This window comes from Hirundo rustica, chromosome 1 (assembly GCF_015227805.2).
Source record: "Hirundo rustica isolate bHirRus1 chromosome 1, bHirRus1.pri.v3, whole genome shotgun sequence".
NCBI lineage: Eukaryota > Metazoa > Chordata > Aves > Passeriformes > Hirundinidae > Hirundo > Hirundo rustica.
The window spans coordinates 103,879,466-103,896,443 of NC_053450.1; the positions used below are offsets into that span (position 1 = coordinate 103,879,466).

Here is a 16,978-nt window from a genome sequence, read left to right on the forward strand (position 1 = left end):
TGTTCTGACACAGCCTATTTGCGTTACTTTTAAGGTTCTTCACAGCCTCATCTGCACAATATTGCTTTTCTTGCAAGATATGAAGAAATCCAGGAACTGAGAATTGGGGAAATAGAATTATCTACAGTAAAATGCACAAGAGCTTTTGAGGGCAGGAGGATGTCACACTTGTTATGATGTTGTCACTTGTACACTTGTCACCAAGGGGCATGGTCGTGTCCTTTGCATGTACATTACCATCTCAGAAGTCAGCTCTGGTGCATGCAGAGCTTGCAAGTCTGCTAAAACCAAGCTGCCAAAGAGAAGGATTAATTTTCCATTGGATCAGTGCAGCAACCCTTTCTAGCAGTATCCCAATCGTAGGTTGGATTAAATGTACCATGAACCTGTACTCCAAATGGACTGGAAAATAAATCTCCTACGCAAGCTCCTTTTTTCAGCTTGGCTTGCTGGGAGACCTGTTTTAAAGATATGTGTGCTCTGGACAGAGTTTCTTCCTTCCAAGAGAGGGCACCATTAGCTTTCCTTCTGGTGCTCTTTGGAGCAGGGGTAATAGAAATAGTCCCAGAGAGGCTTTGCAAGCTTGGGTTCCTTTTGGAAATCTCAAATAGCTGCAGATGTGTTCTACGAGTGCCCCAGAGGATGTCTGGCCACAGGGGCAATGGCTGTGCCTGAAGGATACCACCACTGTGCTGTGCCAGAGCTGCATTCCCATGACATTTATGCCTAGCCAGGCTTGGTTTGACCTAGCATGGCCTGGTCTCCATGGGCAGCAGTAGAAGTTACACATTGCTATATTTCTTATCCACAATCAGCAAATTCACACAGAGATCCTCAGCTTCTGATGATTTACTAGGCTCCAAGAGCTAGATGGGAATCTATACAACCAGCTGTGACCCTTACTAGCTGTACTTTGGCTTGCTAAATCAGTGCCAGGACAAACACTGCTAAATAAAAGCTGTCTGTGAGACAAGGATATCCATCTCTTGTATCATCATTGCTCCTATCTGAGAGGGACAGTGTCCAGCAAAGTCTAGTGCAATCCATAAGTCCGTGTGCTTTAAAAGAGAAAAGGAAAAAATAGGTGCAAACATACAATACAGGAGAAAGATGAACACTTACTGTGCTATTTCTTCAGGGCTGTAACTCACTGAAGAAAACAGCCTCTGAAGTTAACACACACACATTGAATAACATTCCTTCTGCTCTCTTTAGAAAGAAAACAGGTTTTCAAGTAAAAGGATTTCTGCAACAAGAGCTCTGGTGTTGACCTTCACACAGATGGTGCTTATTAGAGAGATTTCAATTCCCAACAAACAGTTTAAAGCACCACCTGATCTGCAATTCCAGCTCCTCTCAAATAAACAGCAATAATTCACATTGTGGGACTGGGGCCTTACTTCCTCAATTTATACTTGCAGATGGGCTCTGAGCAGGCCACCTCATGATGTGGAGAGCAAGGTCAGCCACCCCACCGAGCACCCTGAGCAGGACATGTCCCTTTGTGCCTGCCATGTCATTGGCACCCCTCCTGGGGGTCTGCCGTGGCTCTGATGCAGATGGATGCTGACAAATGAACTGAGCCTATCTTGGACAGCACGCATAACGCCACTCTAAGGAATCTGAGTCACCTTCACTGCTGTTCCCACCCCTGCCTTTGGCAATTGCAAGGCCCCTTTTTCTTGCCAGAACCATGCCTGGTACAAAAAACCCCCATCAAATGCTGCTGCCCCAGTCAGCAGCCTTAGGACAAGAATGAACAAAGCCATTTGTGATGAGTTACTGCTGAAATATGACTGTCTCAAAGACTGATGGTGAAGCCCTTCCATGTTCAGTGCTGTCGGAGGCATGTGGGTCTGTCCCAGGTGCCATGGTAGGTGGTGCAGCTGTGGCTGTGGACCTGCTCAGGCCATATTATCTTTTACTGGCTCCCTTGTACATTTCTGATGTGTTCTGGTGTAATTATTGGGCATTCAGATAGTTTCCCAAAGGCTGGCTTTGTTATATTCCTGGGTTGAGGTCAGGAGTTGCTGACCCTTGCTTAGGGCTGCTGTTAATAATGATGGAGCCTGTGGAAGAGACTTGTATTCCTCTCCTATCTTTTAATAGCAATTTTCTATATCTTATCTTAATCTGCCATATCCTGTGCAGGCAGATAGGGAGGTTAAACTGCAGCTGTGTTTCTTTGGCTGCCTTCTATTCTTGCACCCTCTGTCACTTTTCTGTTTATTTGATGTTGACTGCACTGAACCCAGTGGAATTTCTGAATGCTCATCCTTCCAAACACCCACACTTTTCTACGCTTATACTATTCTTCATTTTAAGTTCCTCTCTTTTGGTGCTTTGGGAGTGGGATTTAGCAAGTTAGGGTCCTCACCTCTCTGGGGTAAATACAGAGGCATTGCTCCTCCTCTGTCAGATACAAACAACAGCAGTTTCCTGTCTGATAAGGACTTTTAAATCTATAAGTTGCTTTTTGATCTTCACAGAGGAGATACATAGATGTACAATGTTTATTTCAATTTCCTTCTTGATATTCATTATTCTTCTGCAGAGCAATACTAACTTATCTAGAATCTTCTAAGGGCAGCTGATTTTGAAGTGGGGGTGAAGGAAATCATGTGCCAAAAGAGCAAATATTTATTTAATTACTTTTATTAAAATAAAAATATCATGCATTAATACTCATTAGACATTTCTGAGAACCAGTAATATGAAGATTAAGACTACGTAATTTCTGCATAAAATAGGTTGAGCTGGTAGAACATGCAGCCTACATACTGGAAGGGACTGGATGGAAAGATGAAAACAAGAAAGGTGCTGATGTGGCTTTTTTTTTTCCTGTGTAGAAAATTCATCTATAAAGACAAAAATTATTTCATTTACTAATTGTGATACCTGGGACCTATCCAGGCTGAATGCATACTGACAGTTCCAGGTCCTCTCTTCTTTACTGTCTTGCCAATGCAGTGTATATTGCTCTGTTAGGTTGAAGACCCTGCAATTTCTTTAATCTTTGTCTGCCACATGTTCCACCAGTTGGATAATAAACACCCATACTTGAGGTACACTGGGGCTGCTTTTGCTAACAGAATTTCTCTTCCCACCTAGTATAGTACAACAGTTTAAGTCATCAGTGTGACTCTGGTTGAGACTTTATTTTGCCTTAGCTATGCACTTTGGAAATAGCCAACGCTACAGCTTCATATGCCACAGGGATCAGCTTTTGAGGGATTGCTTTCACTCTGCTTCTGCCCTTGTCATGGAAGTGAAGTGGGAACCTGACACATAAAAGAGCAGCTTTTTCTAGGGCCCTGATAAGCAGCACCTGGGCTGTCATATTGCACTTCCATTGGTCACATGGCTTGCCTATATTATTGCTCACATTATGAAACTCCAGCACTGTGCATGCAGAGAGACAGAGTCTTGAAGAGAGGAAAGTGTGCTGTTACTAGCTTCACTAAGCTCTGGATAAATCCCCAAGGTGACAAACTTTACCAGAAAAAAAAAAAAAAAAAAATCCAAGTCCATCAATAAGGAAACCTTACAGTGAGTTCTCCTCTGGCTACAAGCTATAAGCTAGCCACTGCTTTTTGTTCCCCCCAAATACAACAGTATATTACAATAAAAGTCCTCCAAAAATTAAAAACAATTAAAAAGAATAATATACACCTCATTTTTTTATCACTCATATACAAACAATCTTTGATCAACAGTATAAACCATTAAACCGTATAAAAGTCAAGAGTCTTATTTTACAAATAGTGCTTTCATAGTTGAGTAACTTTACAATGCTGTGAGGGTACCATCTGTATCTATGGATATATTGCTTGACAGTTTATTAAAACCAAGTCATCATACCTTATATTCAGTTGATTGCATCGATATAAAGCAGCCTAAAATGGGCATTGGATCCATAGGATCTCTGATTACTGTGAGGGATTTTAAAAAATCACTCAACATTAGCCTTTTTTTATACTCTCAGTGTAATCAATTTAAACATCCCATTAATTTCAAGAACACTTTTAGGAATGTAGATAAAAAAAGCAACAAGGTATATGAGCCAAACCTCCTACCATTGTAGACAACTACTTTGATGATTCCCTTTAATAAAATATGAGGATAACATTAATGGTGGTTGCGGATGCACACTCTCAAGCTAGCTGGTGGGAAGTAAGGAGAAGAGTCTGGATAAATTCCAGCCTGACTGGAAATGATGTACTGTATTGGCTGTGTAGGAACACCTTCTACCAGTTCAGTGGTTAGAGGCATTTTTGATTTCTGGTTTTCACCTTATTGATTAGAAGAATCTATTTCTTCAAAGTGAGAGATAGAAAGAGACCATAGGACTTGTGCTGCTGCACATCCAGACAGCCCCAACTGTACCATGTTAGAAGATGACAGAAAAGTTGATGAACCACCAGCCCTAAATCTTGGCTGAAGGTGTTCAGCCTTCTGACTGCTGACTTCATCAGTGCAACAAGTGCTGTGTCTTTTGCCAGGCAGGTCTTCCATTGCCAATTTCTTCCCTTGGGAAACCCATTTTTGGATGCTGTTGAGGGATTCATTTGACCACTACCTTTGGTAGAGCCAACTATGACTGCACTTTTCTCTCCCTGAATAAGAAACAGGGGTTGCACCAACCCGTAATTCTCAGTCCACATGGCCATGGTAGTAGAGGTGGTGATCTGCTTAACACCAGACATCAAATGCAGGCAGGAGACATGGCAGAAAGCAAAGCATATCATGGAAGCTCTGTGATTTCAACTCCCCTGCATAATTAAAGTAATACATAACCAAAAGTGTTACTGTTTTATAGTCTCACTGCCTGCCTACACACTTCCTCACACAAAAAAGTTATTTCATCATGTCTCATCTTCATCGTATTTTTTCCTCATATTCCAAAATAACATGAATTTGCTTCTTTTTTTCTTGGCTGTGTCTCTGTTTAGATACTGCATTAAGTGCAATACAGAGTAGAGGTTTTAGGTTTGGCACTGAAGTGATACATGGTCCTGATATCCGTTTGGTTTTCTATGGCAGGCCTCACCCTCCAGCTAAACTCTTGGCTCAGTGGAGGTCTGACCCTGCCCCAATGAAGGGTGGAGCTCTGTAGCTCTTCTCTAAAAAACAGACTGTGGGAGTGGTGATCTATTGTCTTACTCCTTTAAAGCGAGAAAACAAGACGTTACATCTTTGGTCCTAATGCAGCCCATTTGACAAGCTACTTGAAGTGTCAAGTTTTTCTTTTGTATAAACTTTTTTTTTTTCTATTATTTTATTATTTAAAAAGGCTCCTTGAAGGTTGTATGTCAGAACCAAGAGGGAACACTTATAAGAAGAAAGCTAGAAAATGGGATCCCAATATAAAAATTTGAACCAGTGGTGATAAAACATTACAAAATGTTGCTCTTGCTAAGTGTTATACACAGAGTCTGACATTTCACAAATACACAGTTTCCACCAAGAAGGAGGACACAGGTACATTTTCATACTTTGTCCTGATTCAAGTGTTTTCTCATAGAGAAACTTTGGGGCAAACAATGGCCAGAGTACTGTAACTGCTCATTTGAGAGGCAGTGGTCATACTAGCAGAAAATGTTCAACCCTGAATGTGAAAAATGAGCGCTTGTCTGGAAATGCAAAGTTTCTTCTTGGCACTCTGGAGCACCCGCAGACAGACCAAGAACACCCCAGGCACCTTGTGATACTTCTTCAAGCTGTTTGGGGTCCTGACATTGTTGTAACCCCGACTATGTCCCCCAGGTAAAGAAGAGATACCCCCCGCAGCATGAATGCCATGTACATTGGTTTTCACACAAGCAATCTCTGCAACCCCCCTTCACATCAAGCTGGGATCAGGGACAGGATAGTCCTGCAGGTACAGGACTAGCACCTGTACCTGCAGGAACAGTCAGTGGCCTCAGTGATGTCCCTGTGCAAACTCAGCAGCTGTCTAAGGTATGGATTGATCAGCTACAGCCCTTCCCTGGCATTATGCTCCCTATACAAGCCCCTTCCTTTCAAATAAACCACAAGACCACATTTTCTAATGCTAGGGCAGGCTTCAAGTTGTGGTGAGGTTGGTGGGATGGGGCATCACCCTGAGGCATTCTAGAAACCACCATCTAGTTCTGGCCGCTCTCTCTAAAAAAGCGTAATTTCAGTGTTGACTATCAGCTGGGAACAAAAGCAAGCCTCTGGCATCTGGATGAATTTACTCGACAACATCAATTGCAACATGGAGAAAATGTCCCAGATCAACTCCCTTTGCAGCAGAAAACAACTCAAGGCCCACAATGAAATCAAGTCTGCTGACTCTGCACACAATCACTGGAAAACATCAAAGTAAGATGAAGACTCTTACGTTTTCATACACTTAGAAGTTATTAAAAGTCCTAAATTATTATTGCAAAAGGAGTTCTGTAATAACTACTGCTTTATGATAGACGCTAAGGACGAACTTGTTTAAATTTGCCTTCCATGAGAAATACAGTAAAAAGGGAAATTTTATCTTAAGTGGTAAGATTGTTAGCTTTCAGAAGAGGCTTCGGAATGCTACATTCCCCTATTTATCTGTGTCTTTAAAATCAGCTTTTCCTACCCACACCTCCAGCTGACCTTTCAAGTTATTTCTGGATGTTGATTTATGCTGCTAAACCGTATTCTCCTGTATGAGCACCTACGACGATCTGCTGGGGTCTCCTTGCTGTTTAATGTGCAGTGAGCTGCAATGGGAAAACCAGGACATTTTTCCTGCTTACCTGTTGGGTGATTGGTTTGGGGTGGTGTCTTTTTTTGTTGTTTTTGTTTGTGTTGTGTTTTTTTGGTTTTGTTTTTTTTTTAAATCCTAGTGGAAATTATTTGGCATATTGCTATTGTCTGTTACCCTGTGAGCATCACCCTGCATAACATGTGTGCTTCCAGCCACAGCCAGTAGCTGCACAGTCCCATCTACTCCCAGTGCCACTCTATCTGCCTCTGCAGGCACTACCTAGTTTATATTTTTTTGCTGGCTTTTGAATCATTACTGAGCTGCAAACTTACAAATCATGGCTTACAGGATGCCAATCTACCAGAAATACTTCACAATTTGTTGATTTCACCAACCTGGAATCTACATTTGTATCAACAGTTTTTGGTCCTACATTCTATTTCCTACTTTTTTCATCAAAAACATCACATTCCAAGAGAGATATTCTTTCAAACTTAGATTACTTAATTTTTAGATGAAACTCCTTGTTTCTAGCAATGAATTGCTAGAAACTCCTGAGTTGTTTTAAAAGGGCAAATGTTAACCTCTATTCATGCTACATAATGCTGTGATACAGATTGCTGTTTCTCAGTGGCTTTCTGGTTTTAGCTAACAGATTAAAGAGATTAAAATCAGCAAATTCCTTTGAGCAGTAGTGTTTGAAAGATTCTGTGGGAGAATATGCACTATGTGATTTTCTGGTGTTCTGCTTGGAGACATAATAGATTCAGCAAATTGAAAAGTTATCTGTGAATTCTGTTAAGATCTTTTTTTAGTTTTATGTACATTTTTGCCAGGGCAGTGGGTGGGGAAAAGCAGCGCTGCCTGTGCGCACATGTTGCACACTTGTGAGAGCAACACAACAAATCTGCTCCCAGGAATGCAAGGAGAAATCTGCTGCTAATTGGACGTGGGAACTGAATTTTGGTTACTGTTTTAAGTATAAACCACTGATAATCCAAGTCAAACATTGCATCTTCCACACTGCTGTGTCTGGGACTTGGGCATGGTGAGACACATCTACCAAACAGAACAATCTCCGGATTCTGACCCAACATGCCACTTCACCCTATACTGTAGTGGGGCCCATGAGCTGTACACATACAAATTGCTAATGCATGTTAATTTAAAAAGGGATCATTTCACATGACTGAAGGTCTCCTTTGCTAGTAAATCTGTAAAAACAGTGCTCTAAGAATTTGCTGCTTGATCCTGGACTTCAGATACAGTACTTAAACTGAAACACATAATGATGTATTCAAAACACAGCAGTAGAATAAATTTGACTGTTTCTTGCTACTTAATATAGACTACAGATCCTCTCTCAGTTAGCTGCTTATGCTACCCTCAAGCAATTTACCAACATTCAACTAGTTAAGGGCCTTTGTGCCCAAATGAGAATTTTCTTTCTGATCTAGTGGTTTGATTAAAATAGCACTGCCAAGCTGCTGGTGGGATGCATCTAAAGGACTGACTAAATTCACACTTCAGGCACTTTACTCCTCCTACCTTCATAAGAAATGTTAGTGATGGAATAATTTTATGGGTCACTGGAAAGAGTAGCTTCTTTTGCTGCTGTGGCTGATTTATACCGTCAAGCCAAAATCTTAGCCTTGCCTTGCCTGCCTACACACACTAATAACCAGAAGATGATGCTGCATAGTTCAGAGAAGCAGTAGGCAACCCTGTGCTTCAGAAGAGGAAGATAGTATTTTCCATCATTCCAGATTATTCCTTCTTTCCTTAATTCATTCTCACTGCTCCTTCGGCATTGCCAGGACAGTAACCCCAAAAGGACATGTAACCAGCCCCAGCCTCTGCTGCAGCACAGGAAAACAGCTGGCCATATTTTGTCTTGAAGTGAGTGAAGTGTACTACTTAGATACCCCTTTTATTTGCCAAATATATAAGGAAAAATTATTTCTGCTTTCAGCCCCTCTAAAAAGGGAAATAAAGCTGCTTGGCTAGAGCTACCTGTGTTTCTTGCCTTAATCAAGTTTAATTCAGTCTGTCTCGTGAGTGCTCCAATTTGCCATTCTTTGCATTTCCTTGACATTTAACTGAAGTCTGTTAAACATTATCTGACACTTCATTTTTCAGTTATGGCAACATCTTTTAACAGTTTTGTTGAAGAAGAAAGGCATTTTGACAACTTGACAGCTGCATATGGGATCAGAACAAAAAAAAGTTTTGGGTTTGACCATCAGAAAACAGACTAGTGAGCACTTTATAATCATATAGGTGACTTGGAGGCATGTTCCGCTTGTCAGTTTGTAGCAATAGTGGTCAGCAGGTGATGCATTGTGCCATTTTGCTTCTTGTGCTAGTTTTCCCCAGACCAATCCACTCCATACTGCCTGGGGCAGAACTGCCCATACGTCCCTCAGATGCACTTCTCACCTTTGGGCCAAAAGGCAGTATATGGAACCAATTTGTAAAAATCAGGTGGTTTGGAATAACAGTTTCAGTTCCAGGAGATTTGGAACATAATTCTTTTTCCTGCTGGTGATCTGAGCAACACTTAGCAGACGAGCAGTACAAGCATCTGATCTTGTAAAAGATCCAAAAGATCCAAAAATTCTGTTAGAAACATTTATAAAAATACAGAATGTAGAAAGGAATTTGACTGTACAATGTGTACAGCTCTCAAGTTCATCCCAGAGTGGCTTTTTACCATGCTACCATTTGAAAATGAAAGGAATGCATCCATATTTCTTCAGTCCAGGAATATCCTGCTCCATCCCAAAATCCAAGTGCAGCCTATGGGCCTCAGTTATTACATGGAAATGGGCAAGGAAAGGCCCAAACTACCATCAGACAGGCAGGCTTTGCAGTTTCAAAGCCCCATGCTGAAAAGCAGAGGTGCTTTTTGATGCACTGCAGTTGCCACTTGCTCTGAGCCAGAGTCCACTCTTGCAGCAGCCAACAGTTCACTTATCCAGCTTGCCTTACTGCAAGAAGAAATTCTCTATGGTCATGCTGAGGCTTCAATGTATTCACTTTTTGGTGCCGCTACCCTCAAGTACTCTGGGTTTTCTGCTGCGGGAACTTTCAAGAGACCATTAGGTTTGGTTTCCTTCGGTAAGAAGTCCTGCTGATAGTCAGGATTGTCCAGATTTATTTGGTGGTTGCCCGCCTGGATCCAGTAGGGAGAGCTCTCAAAGACTGTCTTGGCCAGGGGAGACTGGTTAGTGTTGAGATACTCGGGGTTGTCCACAGCTGTGCTGTGTGAATTCTGGTAGCTGGAGTCTGTGGGGACCTTTGAGTTTGCTGTGAGAGAGAAGTTGTAGATTGGATTCTGGACTACTGAGGCAGTTGCTTTCTTGGGCACCAATTGGTTTACATACTCTAGAATAAAAAGAAAATAAAAATGAGAAGGAATGAAAAGGAAGATATAAAATCAATGCAGCCATTTGTGTCACTTGACATTTAGTTTCAAGCCAGCTGCCACTTGCTCTTCGCACATGGCATGTCTCTGAACTTCCCGGAGTGGAAAAGAGCCAAAGGCAGGGAGTGCCACTCTGGGGCACCAAACACGCTGCCCTGAAGTTAACCTTCAAGAATTTTGTTTGCCAACCAGCAGAAAGATGGCTTGGATCATGAGACAGTGAGATAGCTACTGCTGATTTTAGTGGCGTGTGGGTGGCTGTGTCCCAGATTGTGTTCTGAAATGGCAGTTTGGGAGGTTAGCTGCCAGAAGCTGTTTCCCCGGAAAAAATGTTTAGCGATGAGGAAAATGCCTAGAAAATACAGGACTGGCAGTAACAGTGATTCCACATTTCACGTCAGTGCTATTCCTTGCAGGGCCTTTCACCCTTTTTAGCTATGGTATATTCTTGGAATGGTTGGTTGGGATTTTTTAAGGACACAAAACATCATCACTGCATTATCCAGCCCCATCTCCCTCAGTGCTCACTGGCTCTCTCTCTGACCGCCTACACTGTAAGTCCATGTCAAACCATGAACTGCCTTCTGTGGATTAACTTCTGAAAGCAATGAAACAGCCATAAAGCTCTTTATGTTGTTGAAAACATTAAAAAAATGAACCCGAAGTTTTAGATGCTACTATCTCAAGTAGAAAGCTTTAAACATACAACCACACACGCAAACTCCCTGCTGAGATGGTACACATGGCTAACATAAGGAACCTGACTCATGAAGGAACTGAAATGAGAAATGGTCAGAAGCAGACAGATAAAGGCTAGGAAAATGGTATGTTCACACTTTTCCACTCCCATTTACTGAGCCAAAATGGTAGAAAGCATTTAAATTGCTTCATTTCTACAGAAAAGGAAGAAAAATTATTATATTTGCAAACAAATGGCCTGTGAATGAGTAGCCATGGGATGGAAAAACAGGAGAGGTACTCACCTGGGGCTGGTAGGAAGCTGTCATCTATGCTGTCCTCCAAGAAAGCACCTGTTGGGTCTGAGCTATACCTCTGGACAAAGCTGTCTTCCCGCACAGGGTGTCCCTGCTAGGATGAAAGTAGAGAAAAACAGTATTAGAAGGACTGATTTGTAGAAGCGGATCCACATAGGTTGAATTACTCTCTTATTAAAGGTCCTTCTACTTACCCCGTTCCTGTCAATGCAGGTTGTAGCAGAGTTGTTGCTGGTTGCACTCTTAAAAGAGAGAGAAAGAAAATACAGACATTATGAGAAGCAGTTCACTCCTAAAATTTCATGTCATGTTTCCACAGTGGAAAATTTTCATACCAATGAACTCAAGAGAGGAGTGCGAGATGTTGAAGGGCTGTTGAAAAAGCCCTGGTGTGGCACGAGGTACTCATCCGCATCCACTATATCTTCCATGTCCTCCTCCTCCATCAGGGTGCGATAAAACTTGGAGTCTGTAGGGCTGGGCAGGTGCATCCTATCATCTCCCTGTTAAAAAGGTCAACATGACACAAGACTTGTAGACTCCTTTCCAGCCCTCATTCTCCCCTTCTCTCTGAGACAAAGTAATTTAACAAGAGGCACAGGATGCAAAATCTTGATTCACAGAATATTCTGAGTTGGAAGGGACACACAAGGCAAGTTCAATACTTAAGTCAATGGCCCATACAGAGATCTGTGTATTTAACCAAATTTACCTAGAGTTTAGGGGAACTTAGGCCTGCAATCTCAGTCCATGCTGCTGTAAAATAACTGCATTTTGAAGAGGATCAAACTCTGTTCTCCTCTCATGCCTACAGTATGGACTCTTTCTGGTCCTAGACTGAGACCAGTACTAAGAAAATAGTGACCAGTCTTGACATTTTGTTTGAGGCTGTAGCTGAATGGGTTAAAACCTGGAAAGCAACAATAAATCTGGTCTTCAGTTATGTGCATCATATGTTCTCATATGCATTACTAGTTACTTTGGGCCTCAGATGAAATGCCCATCAGATGTCTTCCCACCACTGTGGTTAGTACCTGTATAACAAGATAGCGTGGAGGGTCACGGGCCATTTTTGAGAATTCAGCTATCAGCTCACGAAACTTGGGACGGCTGTCTGCATCGATCATCCAGCCTGCAGGAGAAGCAGTGCACAAACAAAATTGTTTTGGTGATCAAACACAGAGTTTAAAATAAAATATAACAGCAAAAAGGCAGTTCCATGTGTGGAACAAAGAAAGGAGCTACCCCTAAGAGATCACCATAAAAAGTTAGTTCACCAGCCATGGGTATGAATTTCAGCATTTAAAATGCAGATTTGGCAGTTTGGGGAAGGCGGAAATGAAACCCCATGTTGGAAAAGCTTCAGGCTGAGTCTATCTCCTCTCCTGCTATCCTATCTCCACATGGGCAGGCAGGTCCCACCTGAGGGATAATCCCAATTAGTTTGCTTTGAAAATAGCTCTTGAAGGAGAGGAAGCAAACTGACCCCAGTGGGTGTCTGCCGAGGTACCAGGATTTGACCATCTGACAATCACTGGAGTGCTTCATGAAGTCCTGGGAAGCTTACATCAGAAGCCTCCCTGTGTACCAGATGCCTTCTAAAATTCATAACATTCTCACTGAAGACATATTGAAAGATTACTGCAACTAAGCTGTATTTAATTAGTAAACTGACTTCAACAAAAGTAAGTCCTTACAGCTTAGTTTGAATCAATGCTAGAAGAGATTTCAAATATAGATACTGGAGGTTTTACATGTGATGTCAGTTAGGAAACCCATTTTCTGTAATCAACTAACAGATGAGCTGATCTAGAGACTCTTGTGTTTAAAATGAAAAATAATAAAGGTCAAGCTTAGTGTGTCTCGAGGAACTCTGAAGAAACAGCCTATCTATATTAATGGAAAAATGAAGTGGTAATATGCCTTCTGAAATCTGCATTAGACAAAGACATCCACATTAGACAAAATCTCATCATTTCCAGTGACTTTTTACCATGCTAGAAATATGATTCCCCACTAATTCAAAAATAAATGCTTCTTGCTATTAGACAAAATGGAGTGTTTGGGAGTTTGCTGTTCTTGCAGGAGTAGAATCTACTTTTTCTGACTTTACCTCTAAGTTGCCTATATTTAAATGCCAGTTTTTAAATTTAAAAAAATAGTATTTATTTTGCATTAACTTTGAACATTTCAACTTATACTTTCTGATTATAAAAGAGGTGACTGGGAATCCTGAATTCCTTCTGATAAAATGGCACAACTTCATTAGGGTCTGCACTGTAGCCTGCAAACATAAGGTGACCAGAGCAACAAAAGATGTGCAGCTGAGTCCTGTGCAAGCAGGAAGGCTCAGACCCCAGATCCTCACAGTCTTGCATTTGAATTCAGGGTAATGGCATGGAAAGGATGGGGACACTCCATTGGCTCTGTTTTAAAAGCAGCAGGTACTGGATTAGGTGTCTGGCAAAATGCCTCTTTTCTGCTTCTGGACTGACCCTAAGGAAAGGCAGGGGCTGAGCTGCCACTAGGGTTCAGAATCTCTGAGGAGGAGTTTCTAGGACATTGCTTTGGGGTCTGGACTCCACTTGGGCTAGGGACACACTTCTGGATGCAGTTCCTGTTGCCCTGCTGAGCACAGGCTCACCTTGTGTGGTGCTCGTCCCACCACAGCAACATGTGGGTACTCTAGGATTCCCCGAAAGTGCTGTACTACAGCATGTTCATGGTAGTGTGTCTCCTGTTTCAGGAACAGGTGCATGTTGCTCCAGTGAGAAGGTCTTAAATGCCACCTAGTGGGCCGCTTATCACATCCTCACAGCAGTGAGCAGAGATGTGGCAGTCATGGCCTAGAGACGCGCAGGAAGCCAGGTAGTAATCTGACGTTTAGTAGATGATAGAGATGGAAAGGGGGTTTGAGGTTCAAAGAAGCCCTTTGACATACCCTAAGCTGGCCAAAAAGTGCTTCAGAAACCCTCTGTTTTGAGCTACTATACTACAACAGCTGCATGGCAAAAAGGGACCAGCCAAAAATGAGGAAGAAATTTGAAAAGGAACTCTGAATCCTCATGTCTATCTGACATTGTGATGGTGCCTGCAATCCCGACACTCCTTTAGTAATAATCCACCCTGTGTGACTGCAGCGGGAAGCACATTACTGAGCCGAGGGGGAGCTTGGAGGAGAAGGCAATATTAATTTATTTCCTAGACATACAGAACCAGAGTATCAGGCAAAGTGATTGCTGTCCTGCTGATCTATACTGCCTGACCATATGTACAAACCACTGTGCTCACTCTTTTCACACAACCCTATTTCTGTGCCATTACCAGGAATGCAGCATAAAATGAAACTGAGTTACTTATTCAGCTTAGATGAGCAGCCAGAACCCCAAGTGTGAACTCACATTTGACCATGATCATGTACACGTCGATGGTACAGATGGGGGGCTGCGGCAAACGCTCGCCCTTCTCCAGGACAGAGGAGATCTCACTGGCAGGGATCCCTTCATATGGCTTGGACCCAAATGTCATCAGCTCCCAAACTGTCACACCTGCAGGGTAAGAAGAGAAGATCATGAAAGAGACTGCCAGGAGCTGGACTGCTCGGCCTGGGTGTGCAGAGGTGGCGAGCAGAGAGGGGTCTTCTGGAAGCACTGTTTTGCCAGAATCTCAACCAAAGAAAGTATTTTCTGACATGATTTTATAGAGAGATTAATGTAACAGTTTGAAATCATCCTGTTTCCATTTAAGGTTTTGGTTTTTTGCCTTTTTTTTTTTTTTTTTTTTAAATCTCAGCTAATATATTAGTGTTGAACATTCCACAAACTTTCTGGCCCCACAGAAAGGAAATGCAGGTTACTGTCTCCCAACTCCAACACAGCAAGTGGTTTTAAAAATGGAACTTGTCTTTTTGTTTGGAAACAATCTCTCTGGAGATGAGCAAAAGCAGTTTTTGAAAGATGTGTAAACCAGCTGCTTAAGTGTCATTTGCTGACATACCATGGACTCTTGTGATGTAGCTGTTGTGATTGTCTAGTAGCTTAGGATACAAAACAAGATTTTGGATGCCAAGATACATAAATGGATTAAGAAGACCAGAGGCTTGACTGTTTCAAAAAGGCCACAGGATCTGACCATCTGCATTAAATATTTTCCAGGAATATAAGAGCCCATGACGGGGGAAATTTTGCAATAGGTTGCTTTGAAAAGTCTCCTTTCTTCCCCTTTCTTTCAAGCTGGCTTTACGAACTATACCAAATACAAAATAAATTCTCTAAGGAGATTATCACACTGCTTCCCTTTTAGCATTGTCTTCTCAATACCAGGAAACATAAGCATTTTCGGCCTCAGCAGAGTTACACTGATTGACACCGACTAATAGTGTGGCCAGTGATTTTAAGTACTCCTAGTTACACAGATCTATTGCCTTGCAATGGCAGCTCCATTATATTTCACGTGAAGCTGCTGAAGAAAAACTTTAACAGAACTTCAGTAAACAGACCAGAGTCTCCTACCTGTAGCCCCTTTCAGGTGAGAGCTCATTACAAAGCATATTCTGTGAAACATCTTACACCTCACTCACATGCAGCTTCATGGGGATTTTACTTTGTTGAATAGGTGATTTGGGCATTGTGTTTATATATTTATCTCTCGTTCTTCTCACAATACACAGTAAAAAGGCCAGTATAGAGTCACCAGCAAATCCTGAAATTTTCCATCCCATCTGCAATAATTGTAATTGCTTTTAAACTCACCATAACTCCAGACATCACTTTGATGAGTGTAAATCCGGTGCAAAATTGACTCCAATGCCATCCATTTAATAGGAACCTAGAAAAATTCACAAAGAATCCTTAAGAGAATGACCCAAAATTCATCAGAGATATTTACCACCAGGTGGTGTGTAAATCAATAGTTTGGTTGCAGAAGGAAAAAAACCCAACACAACTATCTGAATGGTAGAAGAGGAAGCTTTTGAGTCCCCCTTTATTATTTTCATATATTATGAAGAACCTGGAACCATGTGGAATACTAGGTATATCAGAAATACCTCTTACTAAACAGTTTTACCATATTTTTAACAGTCAAATTACTTTTTAGCCTTCTATCACAACAGGACACAAATCCAATCTTAGGCTGCATGACTGATCCACACTCATGTGGTTTCTATTTATGGCCTCTGCAATATTTGCAAGCAGCTTCTCTTTAATTTCTCAGCAGGATGCATTCCCTCCATCAGCACGTAGTACAACACGAAGGCGTGTTGAACCAAGTCTGACAGGTCTTTCTCCTTCCATGAATATACAACATTCCCGTTCTCTTTATAAACAGCACAGTCTTATTGGTCTTGGCTACACTGATGAATTTTCCCAGACATTCTGGGTGGGAATTTCAAAAGCATTTGCTCTGCTACCTCTGCTTCCACTGCAGTCCCACTGGCCTGATGCTGCTTTGGCTGATTTCAGAGGACTTCCAAAGGCTTCAAAGGCAGCACGCTGAGGCAGCAGCCACGAGCTTTGAAAAACACACTCCCTTTTCTCTCCCCTTTGAGGCTCGTGTGCAAGCACGAACACCAGCAAATGTGCAGTAGCTCATTCTGCAGTGTGCTTTACCTTGCCTCCCTCAGCATGATATTCCTTCTCATCTGCACCGAGCAGCTTTGCCAGCCCAAAGTCCGTGATTTTCACATGTTGAGGAGTCTTCACAAGGACATTCCTGGCAGCAAGGTCACGGTGCACCAGCCGCCGTTCCTCCAGATAGTTCATTCCCTGCAATGTAACACACTGTTGGTAAGGCCTCATGCACTTGGAGCTCCAACACACAAATTGTCAAACCTCAGCTGCT

General features: G+C 42.0%; 1 protein-coding gene across 2 annotated transcripts in view; it reads right to left on the reverse strand.

The window, feature by feature from the left end:
• Positions 1–2,678: 2,678 nt before the first annotated feature.
• The window catches only part of EGFR (epidermal growth factor receptor), a 158,355-nt gene continuing 144,055 nt past the window's right edge, over positions 2,679–16,978 (reverse strand). Inside the window, exons 21-28 of one of the 2 annotated variants that reach the window (XM_040058184.2) lie at positions 16,747–16,902; positions 15,889–15,964; positions 14,539–14,685; positions 12,172–12,269; positions 11,473–11,640; positions 11,332–11,379; positions 11,126–11,228; positions 2,679–10,102 (exon numbers count right to left, since the gene is read on the reverse strand). In XM_040058184.2, coding sequence (XP_039914118.1) covers positions 9,729–10,102; positions 11,126–11,228; positions 11,332–11,379; positions 11,473–11,640; positions 12,172–12,269; positions 14,539–14,685; positions 15,889–15,964; positions 16,747–16,902 — 1,170 coding nt within the window. In that variant the 3' untranslated portion in view covers positions 2,679–9,728. Of the gene's footprint in view, positions 10,103–11,125; positions 11,232–11,331; positions 11,380–11,472; positions 11,641–12,171; positions 12,270–14,538; positions 14,686–15,888; positions 15,965–16,746; positions 16,903–16,978 lie in introns of both variants that reach the window. The other variant, XM_040058176.2, reaches the window with a different exon arrangement.